The sequence below is a fragment of the Equus quagga genome, chromosome 15, assembly GCF_021613505.1.
Source record: "Equus quagga isolate Etosha38 chromosome 15, UCLA_HA_Equagga_1.0, whole genome shotgun sequence".
NCBI lineage: Eukaryota > Metazoa > Chordata > Mammalia > Perissodactyla > Equidae > Equus > Equus quagga.
Window position 1 is genome coordinate 58,307,832 of NC_060281.1, and position 19,071 is coordinate 58,326,902.

The 19,071-nt window shown below is 42.8% G+C and overlaps 1 protein-coding gene across 1 annotated transcript in view; it reads right to left on the reverse strand.

Annotated features, from left to right (window-relative positions):
• The window catches only part of LOC124227113 (uncharacterized), a 26,565-nt gene continuing 7,494 nt past the window's right edge, over nucleotides 1-19,071 (reverse strand). The window contains exons 4-5 of the mRNA XM_046641005.1: nucleotides 7,735-7,968; nucleotides 1-181 (exon numbers count right to left, since the gene is read on the reverse strand). Of these exons, the coding sequence (XP_046496961.1) occupies nucleotides 1-181; nucleotides 7,735-7,968 (415 nt within the window). The remainder of the gene's footprint in view (nucleotides 182-7,734; nucleotides 7,969-19,071) is intronic.

Genomic DNA, 19,071 nt, shown 5'->3' on the forward strand with positions numbered 1-19,071 from the left:
TTAGATAATTAGTTTGGAGAAGCGAGGACAAACCAAAAGGCTGCCCTGGCTGCAGAGGGTAGGGAGGTGAGTCGTGAGTCCTCGGAGGGCCCGGGCAGTACTTGAGCAGACGAGGTTTGCCCACAGCCACAGCTCCTCCAAGGTGCCGTGCAGACAGCCCCTGCCGCGCCTCTGCTTCTGCCTGGAGGGGGAGCAGAGAGGTCCAAGCATCTGGAGGACGCTGCATCTGCCCAACTAGCGGGAAATGCCAGGTTGGAACCAAAGACTCACTGTCACCTATGGACCTGTGTCCCCAGTACACGTAAAAGTGGGCCCACTTGGGCACGGAAATGCTGTTGTAGGAGTGGTTCTCAAGCGGGGGCGATTTGCCCCCCAGGGGACATTTGGCAATGTCTGGAGATGGTTTTGGTTGTCACAAACTGGGGTAGGGGAGCAGCTACTGCGTAGGGGCCTGGGATGCTGCCAAATGTCCTATGGTGCACAGGTCGGCCCCCCACAGCAAAGCTCCCCAAATCTCACTAGTGCTGAGACTGAGCAACCCTGATTTATAGGAATGTTTCCTCTAGAAATGCAAAGCTCTATCACTGTGTCCTCCTGGGTTCCTGAAGCAGAAGTACGTTTTGAGGAAATGAAATGGCTTATCTTCAGGACATTTTCCTCATTTGGTTCTCTTCATTAACTGGAAAAAAGCCAGCAGTTGTTAGTTTCCTGCTATTACATCATATACAATTTTACATAAGTTAGGTAGGGCCCAAATGACATTAAACAATTAAGTTAAAAATGGTCAGTCACAGAATTTGTTTATTATATTGATCAATTGAAATAATCTTATATGAAAGATATTTTCTTTGTTCATTGATAATTGTGGATTTCTTTTCCTACTAGTGTATGTATGTATGCATATATTTGTATATGGGCTATAATTTGTAATTCCAACTTGGCTGTAAAAGTGCTATTATTTATAAATGTAGTTAGATGGTATTTACCAGATATTAAATATCAAGTATTTAATGTTTTTACTCAAGAATTTCACATGTATTAATAAACCATGAGCAGTCTTACAAGATGATATTATTCCCGTTTCGTTGTGAAGGAAACCAAGAAGAGTAATAAGTGGTTCCCTAAAAGCTATAAGAAGGATCAAGCTCCAAACATTCAAATGTTTCTACCCCTTAGGTCTTTGTGTACAAAATAACTTAGAAAATAATTACTTTTTAGTTTAAATAGCTAAACTTTTTATTTGCTCTGTGTTTTAAAACTCAGTTTTTTTTAAAGTATAATTTACATATGTTAAAATTAAAATATACAGTTTGATGAGTGTTAAAAACAAAATTCAGGGGCTGGCCCGGTGGCGCAGGGGTTAAGTTCTTGAGCTTCACTTTGGTGGCCCAGGGTCTTGATCCTGGACGCAGACCTAGCACTGCTCATCAAGCCACGCTGTGGCTGCGTCCCACATACAGAATAGAGGAAGATTGACACAGATGTTAGCTCAGCGGACAATCTCCCTCAAGCAAAAAGAGGAAGATTGGCAACATATGTTAGCTCAGGGCCAATCTTCCTCACCAAAACAAACAAGCTTTTACCCCACAAAATTCAAGTGAGTGAATTTTAGAGATCTTACTTGCTGTGTTCAACAATTCAGGAATCTGGCAGCATTCAGTCTAGCAGATACAAAGGAGCCGTACAGAATGAAAGACTTTTATAGGCAGAAGGGAGCAGGGACAGGGAAGTTACACTGGCAAAATGCAGGCTGGTTATTGCAAGGTCACCTTCCTTTAGGGGATGGCTGGAGTCTCTCAGGCAGATTACCTGCCTAGTGCTGACCAGGTGATTCCTGATTGACTGGTTTAAGAGTCCATTCCTGGGAGAGCCAAAACCACAATTAAGTGGAGCTTAGCATAAGTGACTCCATTTTGGACCTGATGTCTAATTTTTAACATGAGTTATGACTCTTGTTGTTTGTAAACTTTTTAGAGCATGATTTCTTAAATGTACACTATAAATAGATTTAAGATTTATTGCACAGATTGACTACACAGCATCTTAGCACATGGAAGGTTAACAGTTGCTCTGATACATCAATACAATCTCACTAATTTCATCAGATTGGGAAAAGTCCAGTGTGACTTAAGAGGAACAATTTTGAATCTATAATATTTGTTAAAGAATGTATTTTATTTCTCCTTAGGAATTAGGTATCTTGCTGTGAAATCAGTGTGACCTCAAACAGCTCACTTCTCCTCTTTGAATGTCGATTTCTTCTCAGGACAGATAAGGGCGTTAGACTCAAAGATCTCCTGGGTCCCTCCAGCCCGAGAGTTCTGTGACTCTCACTTGATGCTCTCGGAGCACTGACTCCGCCCACTCCCTCCTGGACTTTCCTCACCCGCCTGTCATCATCCACGCTCTCCTGGTGCTCCTACCCTTCCTCCTCGTCCTGCCTCCTTCTCTTGGTCTTCCTCCCAGGCTCTTCTTAAATGTTGGAATCCCCCAGGCTTTATCCTTGGACCTCTGATGCTGGAACTGCCTGCCCCTCCTAGCTGTAGCAGCTGCCTGCCTGCTAATGACACCCAGATCAGCCTGTCTCTGCCCCGGCTTCTCTGCTCCTGGCCTCTGGGGAGCATATCAAATGGCTACTGGATGTTGGTACATGGACATCCACGGGCACATCCAACTTCCCGTGTCCAACGGGACTCCTCTCCTCCATCAGCCCAGATGCTGTCCTTTTCCTAGTTTCCTTATTTAAGTGAAAAGCACCAGCACTTATTTAAATCTCCAAATAACTCTGAGAGGCGTTACTTTCCCATCACATAGAATCTGTGTGCTAGAGATGAAAAAACTGAAGCTTAGCGAAGTTCAGGAACACATCTAAGGCTACACAGCTGGTGAGTGGTGGAGTCCGGATTTAAACTCAGTATCTCTGACTCCGAGGCTAGAGCTCTCCCCCACTGCCCTACACCACTCCAGGCCCAAGCCCGAAACCGGGGGGGGGGGGGGGGGGGGGGGGGGGGGGTGTCCTCCTTCCTCCCCTCGGCTCTTAGGTCAGCTCCTCCTCAAACGTGTGCCCCTGGCAGTTCATTCACCCCCTCACCTTCTTCAGGGACAGCCGTCTCCCAGCCGGTCTCCAGTCTTCCTCTCTGCAAGCCACGCGATACATTTAGAAAAAGTGCTGTCCCCACAAAGAGATCACGCCGCTCTCTTGCCTGAAACTCTTCAGTGGCAATGACGGCTTTCGCGACAAGAGCAGCCTTTGCACTTAGCAACAGGCCTCTATCTGCTTCTCTAGCGTTACAGTCGATCTTCTTTATTCATGGATTTCGTATTTGTGAATTTGCCTACATGCTAACATTTATTTGTACCCCAAATCAACACTCGCGGTGCTTTCCCGGTATCCACAGACGGGAGCAGAGAGGGGCAGAAATCTGACTCGCGGAACATGCGCTTCCCAGCCAGGGCTGAACAAGGGCACGCTCTGCTTTCCACTTCAGCTCTCGTACTGTAGCAAGTATCCTTTTCATCGTCTACTTAGTGCCACGTTTTTCATATTTTTGCGCTTTTTGTTGTTGATTTTGCTCTTTAAGTGGCCCTCAAAGCGTAGGTGCTGAAGTGCTGGCTAGTGTTTCTAAAGGCGAGAAAGCTGTGATGTGCCTTCTGGAGAAAATACGCGTGTTAGCTGCGCTTTGGTCAGGAATGGGTCACAGTACTGTCAGCCGTGGGCTCAGTGTTAGTGAATCAACATACAGTACATCCAGAAAAAGGAAGAGGAAATTCGCCAATCTGAACGCGAGGCCACTGCAGAAAGTGCTAGAGCAATGTCTGTTGTGTGTGGAGAAGCCATGGAGAAGATGGAAAAGCAGCTATATTTCCGGATTCAGGAGATGACGACTGATTAAAAACAGCATAGTGGGCAATGTTGTGAGAAAACCCGAAGAGATTTACAGCCAGGTAAACGTTAAACCCTTCTCAGCTAGTGCTGGCTGACTCGCACATTTCAAAAGGTGAAATGCTGTGAAAAACGTTGAACCTGCAGGTGAGGAAGGTTCTGCAGATCAGGAGGCTGTGGAGGATTTTGGAAACAGCTGGTGAGTGCTGTGCAGGAAAGGTGTGGTGTGGCACAGCAGGCGCGCCGTGCTGACGGGCCAGGCTTGTTTTACACGGATCTTGGTAAACGAACCTGTATCACACACATTGGGTTTTGGTTGACAAAAATGTTGTGACTGGAGGCTCCCAGGAACCTAACCTGTGTGTCCCCTACGAGCAATAGTTCAGTGTCACTAATTCAGTGTTTGCAGCAAGTCCACAGAACATAACTCCTGCAGATAACAAGTGACTGCGCTCCCTGCTGTTCCTGCCGTGTGGGCTCCGGTCCCACTGATCGACTTGCAGTTGCCTGGGGTGCCCACTCCTCTCCACCTGGGCACCTAGGTTCATCCTTAACCCTCAACCCCAGTTGTCCCCAGGAAGCCTCTCTGGACCCACTCCTAGAGGGACTGGGACGTTCCTCTTCCACTCCTGTTAGCACACCGTGCGCACACCTCCATCTCAGCACCCATCGTGGCAGCGTCATTGTTCATATATTTGTCTGTCTCCCCGCCAGTCTCTAAGCTGCTTGCGGGCAAGGTCCATTAAATATATATGATATGTGTGTGCACGCACATGCACACCTGTGCACATGGGGGAGCAAAAACCAACAGTCCAAGGTAATTTTTACCTCGCACTTCTATTTTATTTTTTTATTTTTTATTTTTTTTTAAAGATTTTATTTTTTTCCTTTTTCTCCCCAAAGCCCCCCGCCGTTACATAGTTGTATATTCTTCGTTGTGGGTCCACCTAGTTGTGGCATGTGGGACGCTGCCTCAGCGTGGTTTGATGAGCAGTGCCATGTCCGCGCCCAGGATTCGAACCAACGAAACACTGGGCTGCCTGCAGCGGAGCGCGCGAACTTAACCACTCAGCCACGGGGCCAGCCCCACTTCTATTTTATTTTTAAAATAAACACACAGTACCATGCTGTATTTGATTGAGTCTATGTTTCTGTGTTCTAGTGCTTAGCACAGAACCTGGCCCACAGAGAGGATCAGTAAATATTTGTTGAAAAATAAAAGCATAAAGGTTAACAATATTTATCCATTCTATGCAATTGAAGTTCCTGGGGTCATAAATTTTTAATAAATAACTATTATTATAATAAATAACTACTAAACTATTTTATAATAAAATAGTTTTAAATTAACAAATTAATAGCTTGTTCTTTGAAATCTTTTGAATAATTCCTCTGCACCTTCTCTTTTTGAGTTATCTATAATAAAAGTTTGCTGAGCAGAATAAACTTTAGCTTAGTCCAAATGGGATAATTAGAAATTTGGAACAAGTGGCCTGCCTTAATGAGTTTTTACTGTGCTCAGTGTAATTCTAGAATTTTAGTACCAGAGAGATCTTAATTTACACGTGTTAATTGGGCTCTTCCAGGTTAGCTAAGGAGACAGGAAGGGAAAGAATGGAAACAGCCTCACCAGGCTGTGTGGGGCCTGAAGGGAGGGGCATTTGTGGCCAGCCCTGGGTCCCGTGTTGGACGGCAGCTCTGTGAGTCAATAACCGGCTGTCTCCTCGAGATTGGGCATTTGCTCCTCCAGGAGCTGGGGCTGCAGTTTGGAGACTGGGCTGCTCCAGCCTCTGCTTGGTCATGGCTTGTCCTGACTCATCACTTCTACCCTCTGCTCTCTGCCTACCTGTGCTTCTGCCCAGAAAAGCAAGTGCTGATGGTCTCTACAGGTCTCGAATTCAAATCCCCACAAAGAAAGTATCCAATTGCTTCAGATAGTTGCTGTCCTTCCTGCTGGGCAGAGAGCTCTCACCAGACCACCTCCTAAAATGGGGGTCACCCTGTAAATGAGCTGCCCTTGGGGCCAGCACCTACTCCTTGAGCCAGGAGGGTGAGAAGAACTGCTGCTTTCTCAGAAGGACTGAGGGCATGAGATGGGCCAGTCACACCACTGGGGAGCCCCTCTCTGAGTCAACAGAGGCAGAAGCTGAAGTCTGGAAAGCCAGGTGGATCATTCCAAGGAGGGTCCTTTCAAAGTCTTCTATGATCTAGGTTTCCGAAGCACAGCGTCTCCCTGATTTTGAGAAGAGCTGCCTATTTGGCTTGTTCCTTTTGACCTGCTCTAAATGTCTGGGTTAAGCCTGCAAGGATTAACAGACACATCTCATTGATGGAATGTCTAAACATATTGCCAGTGGATCTTTTATCAGAATTACTTATGATACTTTGAAATTACTATGATACTTTGAAAATTAAGGATGTCTGATATCACTGGGACACTGAATAAGTGGGCCCACAAAATATTATTTTCATGTGTTTTTCTTAATCGAAATAAATAAGTTGCCGCTTTAAAAATAAGTATGTAACACTGCAAGAAAAACTGGTATAAAGCTTACCAGAAGTGGCTGTCACTTAGAAGCTATTAGTATTGTTTTGTTTTAGAAGCTGAAGCAAAGCCATATGGAAAGTAGTATTTATTCAGTTGATGTTTGTTGAGAACCAGCTATGCACCGACACTGTGCTGAGCCCTGGGGCACAGCAGTGAGCATGACAGACACTCCCTGCTCTCATGGAACTTAGTACATGTTCCATCAACCTGGTTTCCCATTTTCTTGGAACAATGACAAGTAGGCACGGGGCGGAGTGAGGTGCGATAGTAAGTCCTACAGTCCTGAACTGAAGTTTTCTAATTAAAATACAAAAGAAAGAACTTAAGCAACCAAATTAGCAATTTGGGCATTGAAAATGGCACTTTAACTGCAACTTTAGGCAAGCTGTGAGTCCGAATAATGCCATGATGCTATTTGTAACAGTTAACGGTCTCCTTATCCGTTAAGCTTGCTTTCTTTTCCATCTCCTCCACTCTCGTTTCCCCTAAAAGGAAAAAGAAACCCTCAACAAACAATGGACATCTTAATTATTGGGTTGATTTTAGACTCTCATGAACCCAGTGATGTATGATGAGACCTCAGGCCCTACAGCGCTGAGTGGTCGCCAGTTTCCGTGACGAAGGACTCATTATTGCCTCAGCCAGCGTCCATCCGAGTTACCCGGCCCCATGCCAGTGTTAGAGACTGTCTACCTCCAGCTCTGATGTGCTTTTTCTGCAGCCAAGTCATCGCAGCTCACAAAGCAGTTCCTTTAAAGCAGTTCCATCAAAACCCCGGAAGCACAGGCCCAGGAACGGGGGACTCTTTCCTTTTCTCACTCTCAGCACCAGGGAGGGCAAGCTGCCGGCAGGGGGGTCTCAGCAGCAGATTTCTGGAAAGCACGTCAAATGTAGCTAGACATTTACCACTCATCCTCTAGAACTGGGAAAGGCCTGGATTCTTGGGAGGGGGACCCTCTTACCCAGAGCATCAAACCCCGGATCAGGGCCAACAGATGACGGCCTCATCATTCCCCAAACCAAAGAGCACTGAGCCCAAAAGCCAAAGCTTGCCTGTGCCTGAACAATTTCCCCTCACATTTAATGCCACCTTATCTAGAACGGGACATGGATTTACACCTTCGAGCTGTCGCCCAGCTCTGCTTCTGTGTTCCACACGGTTTGTACACTCTGCTTCCCCAACCAGAGTCTCTCCCCATCCTTGGCCCCTGACCATTCCTCTACGTAATTAGCGGATACACCCCCTCCTCACTCCCACCCTAATTTAGAGGGTACTGTAATCCCCAACAGCAAAGGTAAGCACCCTGGGCTACTGAACCACAGGGCAGTGTCACTGAGAGGAAGATGTGTCTGAGCCCCTGTGGCCCTGGGGAATGAAGCAGCAGCCAGATTCATCTGGAAGCCCCTCGTGCGTTCAGTTGCCTGACGGAGAGTTCGGCCTTGGACCCTGATCGACTCACAGGGAGTGTCGGCGTCTGCCAGCTTCATGGTCGCCTCAGGGCAGGATGGTGTTGGAGTCAGTCTCGGGATGTCACATCTATTATGAGAGGAAATGAAAATATCTATCATACTAGTAAATTTGTAAGACTGGACTAGACTGTCCTAAATGCATATTTTACTTTTACTGTGGTAATCTATCCTTGTATCTAAAAAAAATACTGTCACGGAGATGTAATGTAGTACACCATGGCAACTATAGTTAATACTGTATTGCATATTTGAAAGTTGCTAAGAGAGTAGGTCTTAAAAATTCTCATCACAGGAAAAAAAAATTTTGTAACTATGCATGGTGACAGATGTTAACTAGATTATTGTAGGGATCATTTTGCAATAGATACAAATACCAAATAATTATGTTGAACACTTGAAACTAATATAATGTTATACGTTAATTATACCTAAACAAAAAAAAAGTCAATTATTATGAAGATTTGGTAAGTCATTCAGCTTACTGATATAGAAAACACTGAGCGACTTAAAGCCCTCATCCAAAGCCTTATTTCAAGTCAACCAGGTAGTGAGGCTTACAGGTTTTTGGTGAATCTATGACTCTTAGTAAAGAAACACCAAGAAATTTACATTTCGCTTTCTGGCTTTCCGTATTGTAATACTGGGCACAGAAATTACACAACTTGGTTATAAAAATAAAGGTCATCTAGAAGATCCAGAATATACTTATCTCAAGTTTTTAAAGATTACCATCTAAAATAAAACATTTAAAAATATATATATATTTTTTGAAGATTGGCACCTGAGCTAACATCTGTTGCCAGTCTTCTTTCTTTTTTTCTTCTTCTCCCCAAAGCACCCCAGTACTAGATATATATTCTAGCTATAGGTCCTTCTGGTTGTGCTATGTGGGATACTGCCTCAGCATGGCCTGATCAGCAGTGCCATGTCTGCGCCTGGGATCCAAACCAGTGAAACCCAGGGCCACCGAAGCAGAGTGCGCAAGCTTAACCACTCAGCCACAGGGTTGGGCCCTAAAAATATTTTTGAGAAATCTGGGCTCATTGAGAATGTGTCCATGCGGGGGCCAGCCCGGTGGCGCAGCGGTTAAGTGCGCCCGTTCTGCTCTGGCTGCCTGGGGTTCACCAATTCGGATCCCGGGTGCGGACATGGCACCGCTTGGCACACCATGCTGTGGCAGGTATCCCACATATAAAGTAGAGGAAGATGGGCACGGATGTTAGCTCAGGGCCAGCCTTCCTCAGAAAAAAGAGGAGTATTGGCAGTAGTTAGCTCAGGGCTAATCTTCCTCAAAAAAAAAAGTGTGGAATGCTGCAAAAGCAGCACTTCAAGGGAAGTTCATAGCATTGAATGTATACATTAGAAAAGAAGAAAGATCTAAAATCAATATAAGCTTTCAACTTAGGAAACTAGAAAAAGAAGAGCAAGTTAAATCCAAAATAAATAGAAAAAAGAAATAATAAAATTAGAGTAGAAACCAGTGAAATTGAAACAGGACATTAATAGAGAATATTAATAAAAGGATCAATAGAGCAATAAAATATAGCAATGTAAATATTGATGTACCTAATAACAGACCAATCAAATATATGAAGCCAAAGTTGATGGTATTGAAGATAGAAATAGACAGATCTACAATAATAATTGGAGACTTCAGTACTCCACTCTCAACAGTGGACAGAATAAACAGACAGAAAATGAGTAAGGAAAAAGAGCACATGAACAACACAATAAACCAACCACATATAACAGGCATATACAGACACTCTACCCAACAACTACAGAATACACATTCTTCTCAAGTGCACTTGGGACATTCTTCAGGATAAACCACAAGTGTGAAGCCACAAATTAAGGCTCAATAGATTAAAAAAGATAAATATCATACATAGTATCTTCTCTCACCACAACAGGATGAAGTTAGAAATCAATAACAGAAAGAAAACTAGAAAATTCACACATTTGTGGAAATTAAACAACACACTCTGAAACAACAAATGGGTGAAGTAAGAAATCACAAGGGAAATTGGAAAATACGTAGAGACTTGTGGAAATGAAAACACCATATAGCAAAGCTTATGAGACACAGCAAAACCAGTGCTAAGGGGGACATTTAGCTATAACTGCTTACATTAAAAAGGAAGATCTCAAATCAATAACCTAACATTACAACTTCAGGAATTAGAAAAAGAACAAACTAAACTCAAAGCTGGTAGAGGAAATAATGAAAATTAGGGCAGAGATCAGTAAAAAGAGACTATAAAAACAAGAGAAAATCAATGAAACCAAAAGCTAGTTCTTTGAAAAGATTAACAAAATTGACAAATCTTTAGCTAGTTTAACTAAGAAAACAAAAAACTCTACTTACTAAAACCAGAAGTGAAAATGGAGATATTACTACCAATTCTACAGAAATAAAGAGAACTATAAGAGCATACTATGGACAATTGTACACCAACCAACTGGGCAACCTAGATAAAATGGTTAAATTCCTAGATACACAAAACCTACCAAGACTATATTGTGAAAAAATGAAAAATCTGAATAGACTCCTAACTACTAAGGAGATTAAATCAGTAATCAAAGGCTGCCTGGCAAAGAAAAGCCCTGGACCTGATGGCTTCACTGGTGAAGTCTACTGAACATTTATAGAACACCAATCCTTTTCGAACTCTTCCAAAAAACTGAAGAGGAGAGAATACTTCCAATCTCATTCTATGAGGCCAGCATTACCCTGATACCAAAGTGGAACACAGACACTACAAGAAAAGAAAACTACAGACCAATATCCCTGATGAATATTGATGCCAAAATCCTCAACAAAATACTAGCAATCCAAATGAAGTGGCACATTAAAAGGACTACACACCATGACCAAGGGGGCTTTATTCTTGGAATGATCCAACATACAAAAATTCATCAATGCAATATGCTATAATATCAGAATGAAGGGAAAAAGCCATGTGATAATCTCCATTGATTCAGAAAAGGCATTTGACAAAATTCAACACCCTTTCATGACAAAAACACTCAGCAAACTAGAAACAGAAAGAAACTCCCTCAGCCTAATAAAAGCCATACTTGAAAAACCCAGAGTTAATCTCATACTCAATAATAAAAGACTGAAAGCTTTCCTCTGAGATCAGGAACAAGACAAGAATGCCCACTTTCACCCCTACCATTCAATATAGAATGGGAATTTCTAACCAGAGCAGTTAGGTAAGAAAAAGAAATAAAAGGCATCCAAACTGGAAAGGAAAAAGTAAATTATCTCTGTTCACAGATGATATGATCTTATATGTAGAAAACCCTAAAGATTCCACAAAAAAACTTGTTAGAACTAACAAATGAATTCAGCAGATTAGCAGGATACAAAATGAACACATAAAAGTCAGTTGTGTTTTTATACATATAGAAATATGTATCTATGGGGCCGGCCCTGTGGCCAAGTGGTTAAGTTCATGTGCTCCGCTTCAGCGACCCAGGGTTTCACTGGTTCGGATCCTGGGTGCGGACATGGCACCACTTGTCAGGCCATGCTGAGGCAGCATCCCACATGCCACAATTAGAAGGACGCACAACTAAAATATACAACTATGTACTGGGGGGATTTGGGGAGAAAAAGCAGAAAGAGAGAAAGAAAAAAAGATTGGCAAAAGTTGTTAGCTCAGGGGCCAATCTTTAAAAAAGAAAAAGAAAAGAAATGTGTATGTGTAGTACATATAGGATATATGTATGCATATATCTATGTCTAGATTCACATCCTGATTTCTCCAAAAAGCAGGAGCGGGAGGAGTCTACCCTTGAATGATGGGAATTGGAACAGGAGACACTTGCAAGCAGGAGCGGGAGGAGTCTACCCTTGAATGATGGGAATTGGAACAGGAGACACTTGCAAGCAGGAGCGGGAGGGAGTCTACCCTTGAATGATGGGAATTGGAACAGGAGACACTTGCAAGCAGGAGCGGGAGGAGTCTACCCTTGAATGATGGGAATTGGAACAGGAGTCACTTGCAAGCTTGAGTCTTTTTGCCTTGAAACACTTCACAATCTGTACACGGCCCAGGCAGGCAGCAAAAAACCAGTCTTTCTTGTGGTGTCAGAGGATACATTTTGGGGCTGGCAGAACGGCTACAAAGTTAGGGGAGAATTTCTGGAAAAGAGGGAATCACAAGGGGCAAATTCCAAAATACGTATGTAAGTTTCCCCCAAATAACTGGCTGATTTTTGAACCATGCATGTGCAGGGTAGCTCCAAGGGGGGCCCAGCGTGAAAGCAGCAGTTGGAAGCTAAAAGAACTGAAGAGATTCTTCAGGTGAGAGTTTTGAGTCTACCTACGTTAACTCCCTGCTAGAAAAATAACACTCTTTAAAGGAATACAACAGAATCCAGAGTCTCCATAACTATCATCAACAGTGTCTAGAATGCAATCTTTAAAAATCATGAGACGTATGAAGAAACAGGGAAATGTAATCTATATACAAGACAAAAAGCAGGCAGTAGAAACTCTCCCCAAGATGTTGCAATTAGCAGACAAGGATTTGAAAGAAGCCATTATAAACATGCTCGGGGGGGGGAAAAGAAAATATTCTCATAATGAATGAACAGATGTGGAAATTCAGCAGAGAAATGGAAATCATAAAAAAGAACAAAGTAGAATGATGATAAAATGAAAAAAAATTACTTTTGGGCTCATCAGTACATTAAAAACAGTAGAATAGAGGGGCCGGCCCCGTGGCCGAGTGGTTAAGTTCATGTGCTCCACTGTGGCAGCCCAGGGTTTCACTGGTTCGGATCCTGGGCGTGGACATGGCACCACTTGTCAGGCCACGTTGAGGCGGCGTCCCACGTGCCACAACTAGAAGGAACTGCAACTAAGATATAAAACTATGTACCAGGGGGATTTGGGGAGATAAAGCATTAAAAAAAAAAAAAAAAAAGATAAAAACAGTAGAATAGAGAAACTTGAAGACAGAGCAATAGAAATCACCCAACCTGAAGAAAATAGTGAAAAAAGTTTGAAGAAAAATGAACAGAGCTTTAAAGACCTGTAGGATACTTGAGTCCCAGAAGGAGAAGAGAGAGACAGAAAAATTAGATGAGGCAGAAAAGTAAATCAATAATGCATAGCTGAACACTTCCAAAATTTGGTAGAAAATCTAAATTTTTAGATCCAAAAAGGTTAAAATAAAAACTCCAAAAGAAAATGCAAATAAAACTATACCTAGGCACATCACAGTCAAACTGCAAAAATCCAAAGACAGAAAGAAAATCTTGAAAGCAGCTAGAGAAGAACAGCACGTTACAATCAAGGGGAAATGAATGATGGATGATATATCAGCAAAAATGACAGAGACAAACTGACACTGAAATGAGATCTTTAAAGTGCAGGAGGAAAAAGCCTTGTTTGGGGCTTGTTGGGGCTGGCCCAGTGGTGTAGTGGTTAAATTCGTGTGCTTCACTTTAGCAGCCCATGGTTTGTGGGTTCAGATTCTCGGCACAGACACTGCTCCTCAAGGCACGCTGTGGTGGTGTCCCACATGCAAAATGGAGGAATACTGGCACAGATTTTAGCTTGGGGATAATTTTCCTTAAGCAATAAAGGAGAAAGATTGGCAAGAGATGTTAGCTCAGGGCCAATCTTCCTCACCAAAAAAAAAAGAAAGAAAAAAGGAAAGTCAAATGTCAACACAGAATTCTATTTTCACTCAGCAGAACTCTCCTCCAAAAATGAGGCAGAAGCCACAATTAGATACCACACAGCTATTACAATGGCTTAAAAAATAAAATTGTATATACCAAGTGCTGGTGAGGATCTGGAGTGACTAGATCTGGAAATGCAAAATGGTACAGTGACTTTCGAAAACAGCTTAGCAGTTTTTTATAAAGTTTAACATACACTTATTATATGACCCAGATATCCCACTCCTATGTACTTACTAAAGTAAATTAAAAACTAATGTTTAAATAAAAACCTGTGTGAATGTTTATAGCCACTTTAGTCATAATTTCTAAAAGATGGAAATAAACCAGACGTCCTTCAAAAGATGAATGGAGAAACAAACTAGTGCATCCATACAATAGAATACTACTTGGCAACAAAAAGGAACAAACTATTGATTCACACAAGAACATGGATGCATCTTAAATGAGGGAAGTCATTCCCCAAGGGCTATATTTTATATGATATTCTAGAAAAGACAAAATTATGTGGATGCAAAGTGATCAGTGCTTGCCAAGGGATGAGGAGGGGGAGGAGATTGACTAAGGGGCAGCATGAGAGAAGTTTTGGGGTGATGAAATAATTCTATGTGGCACTGTGGAGGTGGATACATGACCCTATACAGTGTCAAAACCCACAGAACTGTACACCACAAAGAGTGAATTTTACTCTATGCGAATTTTAAAAAACCATTCAAGATGTTGGGGGAACTCTGACAGAATGCAGACAGTGACAAATGAATCTAATATTGCAATGTGTGACCTAACCATATTGAAGGCGGTGGGGATGAAAGCTGCCAATCTAAGTAACTTTGGAAAACAGGATTTTGACTGGATACTGTAAAGCTAAAGAAATGTCCACAAACACTATACTGTAGTTGGTACATTTGTTTCTCCAAAGGGTATCAGTTAGCAATTCTGAAGTTACTTTACATGTTAGTAAATATACTGTAGACAATTAGAGCCCAGTTTCTCACTGTAGGTGAAAGAAGTTACAAGTAAACAAAGGGAGAATGCCAGAGCAAACCCTGTGGTGCTGGATTGGAGTTGAAAATATCAGTATGAACTTGTGTCTATAATAATATATCCAGTTAATTAGCTAGCTACTCAGATAGAGATATGTGTGTACACTTGAGTTTGTATTCATGCATACATTTCCAAACTCTGTCTGCTGAGGACTGACTAGCAGTGACACCCCAGTAGCAATGAGCACACAATACTCAGATATTGGTTTCTAAATACCATTATCCAGTAAAAGGAACCAGGGTTTCTTGGTGAAATGGCTAATTCTAGGGCTAGGGGTGGAAAACACAAGATGAGCCCAGAGCATCTTGTAGTGCCAGGAAGTAAACAAGTGCTTTTAAAAAAAATCCAAAAGGATGAGACAGGTCAAAAGGAACCAAGCTGAAAGGGCTCCCAGTGTCCCAAGCCAGAACAGCGTGAGCAACGAACAAACAATGACAGCATCGGACTATTACCCAGAGAATCAGGTCATCACTAAAGCACCACAGGAGTAATTACTGGAGGCAAGATTCAGTCACGAATGTACAAATTGTGAGTGAAACATAAAGGAGAAATGGTGTATTTGCATGGTCCCATGCAGTATCTCCCTTCAAACATTTATTAATAACTTTCTTCTCTTAATGTCTTTAAAAGACCTATGAGTATTTAAAGCAGAAATTATAACATTGTATTGCGGGATTTATAGCATGTGCAAATGCATGGCAACAACAGCACAAAGGGTGGAAGGAGGTAAACGGCACTGTGGGGCAGCAAGGCTTTCACAGCTTACATTTGTCAAAATAGTGCACTGTTAACGCTAAGCAGACTGTGACATGTTAAAGACGCATACTGTAATCCCTGGGGCAACCACTAAAATGATACAAAGAGTGTTGCTTACCTGCTAACAAGGGAATTAAACAGAATACAAAAAGTATTTGTTCAAGAATGTTCATAGACCCTTTAATCATAGTAGCCAAACCCAGAAAATAACCCAAACGTCGATCAATAGGAAAACGGATGAACAAATTGTAGTATATTTATACAACAGAACGGAACTCAGTAATACAAAGGAACAAACTACTGAAACACACATCAGTGATGAATCTCATGCTGCCGGGTGAGACAAGCTGCACATAACACATTATTGTATGACTGCAGGCAAAACGAACTATGGTGAAAAAAATCAGAACACTGGCTGCCTGTGGGGGAGGAATAAATGCCGGGGAAGATGAGGGAATTTCCTGGGGGCGATGGGAATATTCTGCTCTTAAAAGGGGTGAAGGTTATATAGACATATTTATTTCTCAAAACTCTACAGTTAATATCTGTGCCTTTCAATGTATATCTTACCTCATGAAAAATAAAAACAACAAAATAAAGTGAGGGGTGGGTAATAGGTTGAGGTATAGATGAAACAAAAATGGCAGATAATTAGTAGTTGTCGAAGCTGAGTGACAGGTCTATTTATACCATTTTTTTTGTATATGCTTAAAATTTTCTGCAATAAAATGTTTTTGTAAAGAGACAAAATTGACCCACAGTGTCAGCCGTTAGGCTATTGGTTCCCTTTGCGGAGGAGAGAGGGAGAGAGCGCCTGTCATGGGGCCCAAGAAAAGCAGGTTCTAGCTCTTAGCTACACAGTGTTTTCACTCTGTAATAACTCTTCGAGCTTTACATGAGTGAGCTCTGCGTATATTTCTGTAAGCATGTTATACGCCAATAAAAATTTGAATACTACATATCTACACAAAAACCCTAACTCAGTATCTCAGAATAACAGCATTTTGTTTTGTTCCGTTTTAAAGTGGAACACTTTATGCATGCATCATCCAATGGATTTTAATATTCCAAAGTAGTTAACTAATGTCAATTTTTGCCTCAATTTGGTAGGTGGCATGATTTTTATTTTTTATCATGCAATTTTTTTCCAGAAAAATCCTCCCGTCCCAACGATGCTCACCCAGACCATGGCACCTAGCACAGGGTCTCGCACGTAGTACACACGCGGTACTTGTGGAACTGGGTTGAACCGGGAATAAAACAAGTAGCAGAGGTTGGTTCCCACAAAGGTCAGCAAGTAGGAGAGAGCGAAAGGCTACAGCTCAGCGGCAAACGTTCTGCATTTACTTGATAAACCATTTGCAACTAGTTCCCCAAAAACTGTTGGTTTAAAGCAGTGTTTTCAGCCTTGGCCACACGCTGTAATCCCCCGGAGGAGCTGTAAAAAGTCCTGATGCCCAGGTCCCACTCCAGGGACTGAGATTTCATGGGTGTGTTGCAACTTGGGCTTCTGGAATTTTAAAAGCCCCCCAGGTGATTCTAATATGCAGCCGGGGGCGAGAACCACTGATTCAGGGCTGGGGATGCATTCGCTGTAAGTGATTTCCACATGTGCTACGGGGGCTTAGAAAACAGCTATGCCCTGTTAAAATCAAAGGATGACGTCAAGGTCACTGAGTTATTTGGCTAAATTGCAGCAAGAGGAAATGTCTTCCCAGCAGATCTATCTTTATGTCACTTGCTTTCAGAGTTAAGAGGTTGTTTCAGGCACAGTAGTTTGATTTAGTCTGTGTTGAAAATCACAAATAGCCTACAAATACCAAAAAGGGATGAAAAGAATTTGCAAACATGTGGAGTGCATTATACGTGTTTTCAAATTTCTCCTGTGATTAGAAATGAAAACTATATTTCTGGGGCCTTGATTTCCTAAATTCAGCCCTCTGTCATTTCCCTAAATTATTCCAAGTCTTTCCAAGATGCCTCAGCATTCTCTTGAGGGGATTATTCCCAATGGCGAAGAGGACTAGACAGACGCAAATCTCAAAGAATCCTGCTTCTATCACAGAAGCATCACTCGCTGGACCTCAGATGCTTAGGGAAGCTGCAGGAGGAGTGTGGTCTGGTGGAGGTGGGCGGGCTCTGGAGCCAGGCAGAGCTGATACCAAGTCCCAGCCCAGTCCCACTTTGTGGGACTTTGGACAAGTTAATTGAGTTGGAACAGTTATATAAACCTGATTTGCAAGAAAAGGCGTAATGATACTGATTGCAAAAACAGCAGCGACTCTCCATACCCTCTGCATCCATGCCCTTTGCAATGTGGTTTTATAGCTGCTTCCATCGAGAGGCAGAATCTGTTCCTCGAAACCTTGCATTGTGGCTGGGCTTAGCTGCCAACAGAATGCTGTGGGTAGGACAGTGTGCCAACTTAGGTGTAGGCTCAAACGGTCTTAGATGCTTCTGCTTTTTCTTTCAGAACCCAGCCATCTCAATGAGAACAAGCCCATGTTAGCCTGTTGGAGGATGAGCTACCATGGGGAGGGGAACCAAGGGGCCCAGTCAACAGCCAGCTCACCTCCTAGAAGCACTACCCCCTAGTTAACCAGCAGCTGACCACAAACACATGAAGGAGCCCAGCTGAGACCAGAAGAATGGTCCAGCTGAGCCCAACCTAAACTGCTGACCAGCCCAATCACGAGCTAGATGAATATTGGGGTGGTCTGTTATGTAACTATAGCTAAATAATACACCAATTGCAGACAGGGTGGTAGGATTCAATGCTGTATTAATTATAAGTTACTTGGCGCACAGTAGGCACCCTATAGGTGATTTCCTTTTCTCTTTATTAAAAGTTGGACCTCTTGACTTATAGAGAAATACATGTAGACATGTATGCACGTGATTGGTGCTTAAACTCACACAGTACCCCCCACACGGGAGGAAACAGACATCTAGAATCTGACCACTAGGACCCAAGGCCGGACTGCAAACTAAGAAGTCTGCCTCTAATCTGTTCCCTCCAAGTCTGAACTCTGGGGGTCAAGGCTGTGGACAGATCTGAAGACACAGGTTCCCTCTTCCTGGGGCCCTAGCCTCCTTCACTGCTGTCTGATCCCTGGAAGAGGGAACGAGCCCACGCCAAGCAGCAGCTGGGAAGCAGTGGTTTGGAAACTTCCTGCGTGCACCCCCCTGTTGCCTCTCTCCCCACCTGGGGGCTGAGGAGAGACGCTGGTACGAAGGGGGCGTTCTCTGGTCTCTGGCAGAGAACCGGGGTTCAGGCACTTCACCTCCCTGAGGTCAGGGGGAACCAGAGCCCTCAGAGCTGCACTTGCCATGTGGCAGCCACTGGCACGGGTGGGCATTGAGCACCGAATGTGGCTGGTCTGCACTGAGATGTGCTGGACACATAAAATACAGAGTGAATTTCGAAGATTTAGTACAAAAATATTAATGTAAAATATTTCATTAATAATTTTATATGAATTACACATTAAAATAATATTTTAGTACATTGGGTTAAACAAATTATATTATTGCAATCAATTTCACCTGTTCCTTTTTATTTTCTTTAACATGATGATTACCAGAATACTCAAAACTACAGCTGTGGCTCACATCCTCTTTCTACTGGACATCGCTGCCTTGGAGGACTGCCTCCCTTTTCAAAGCT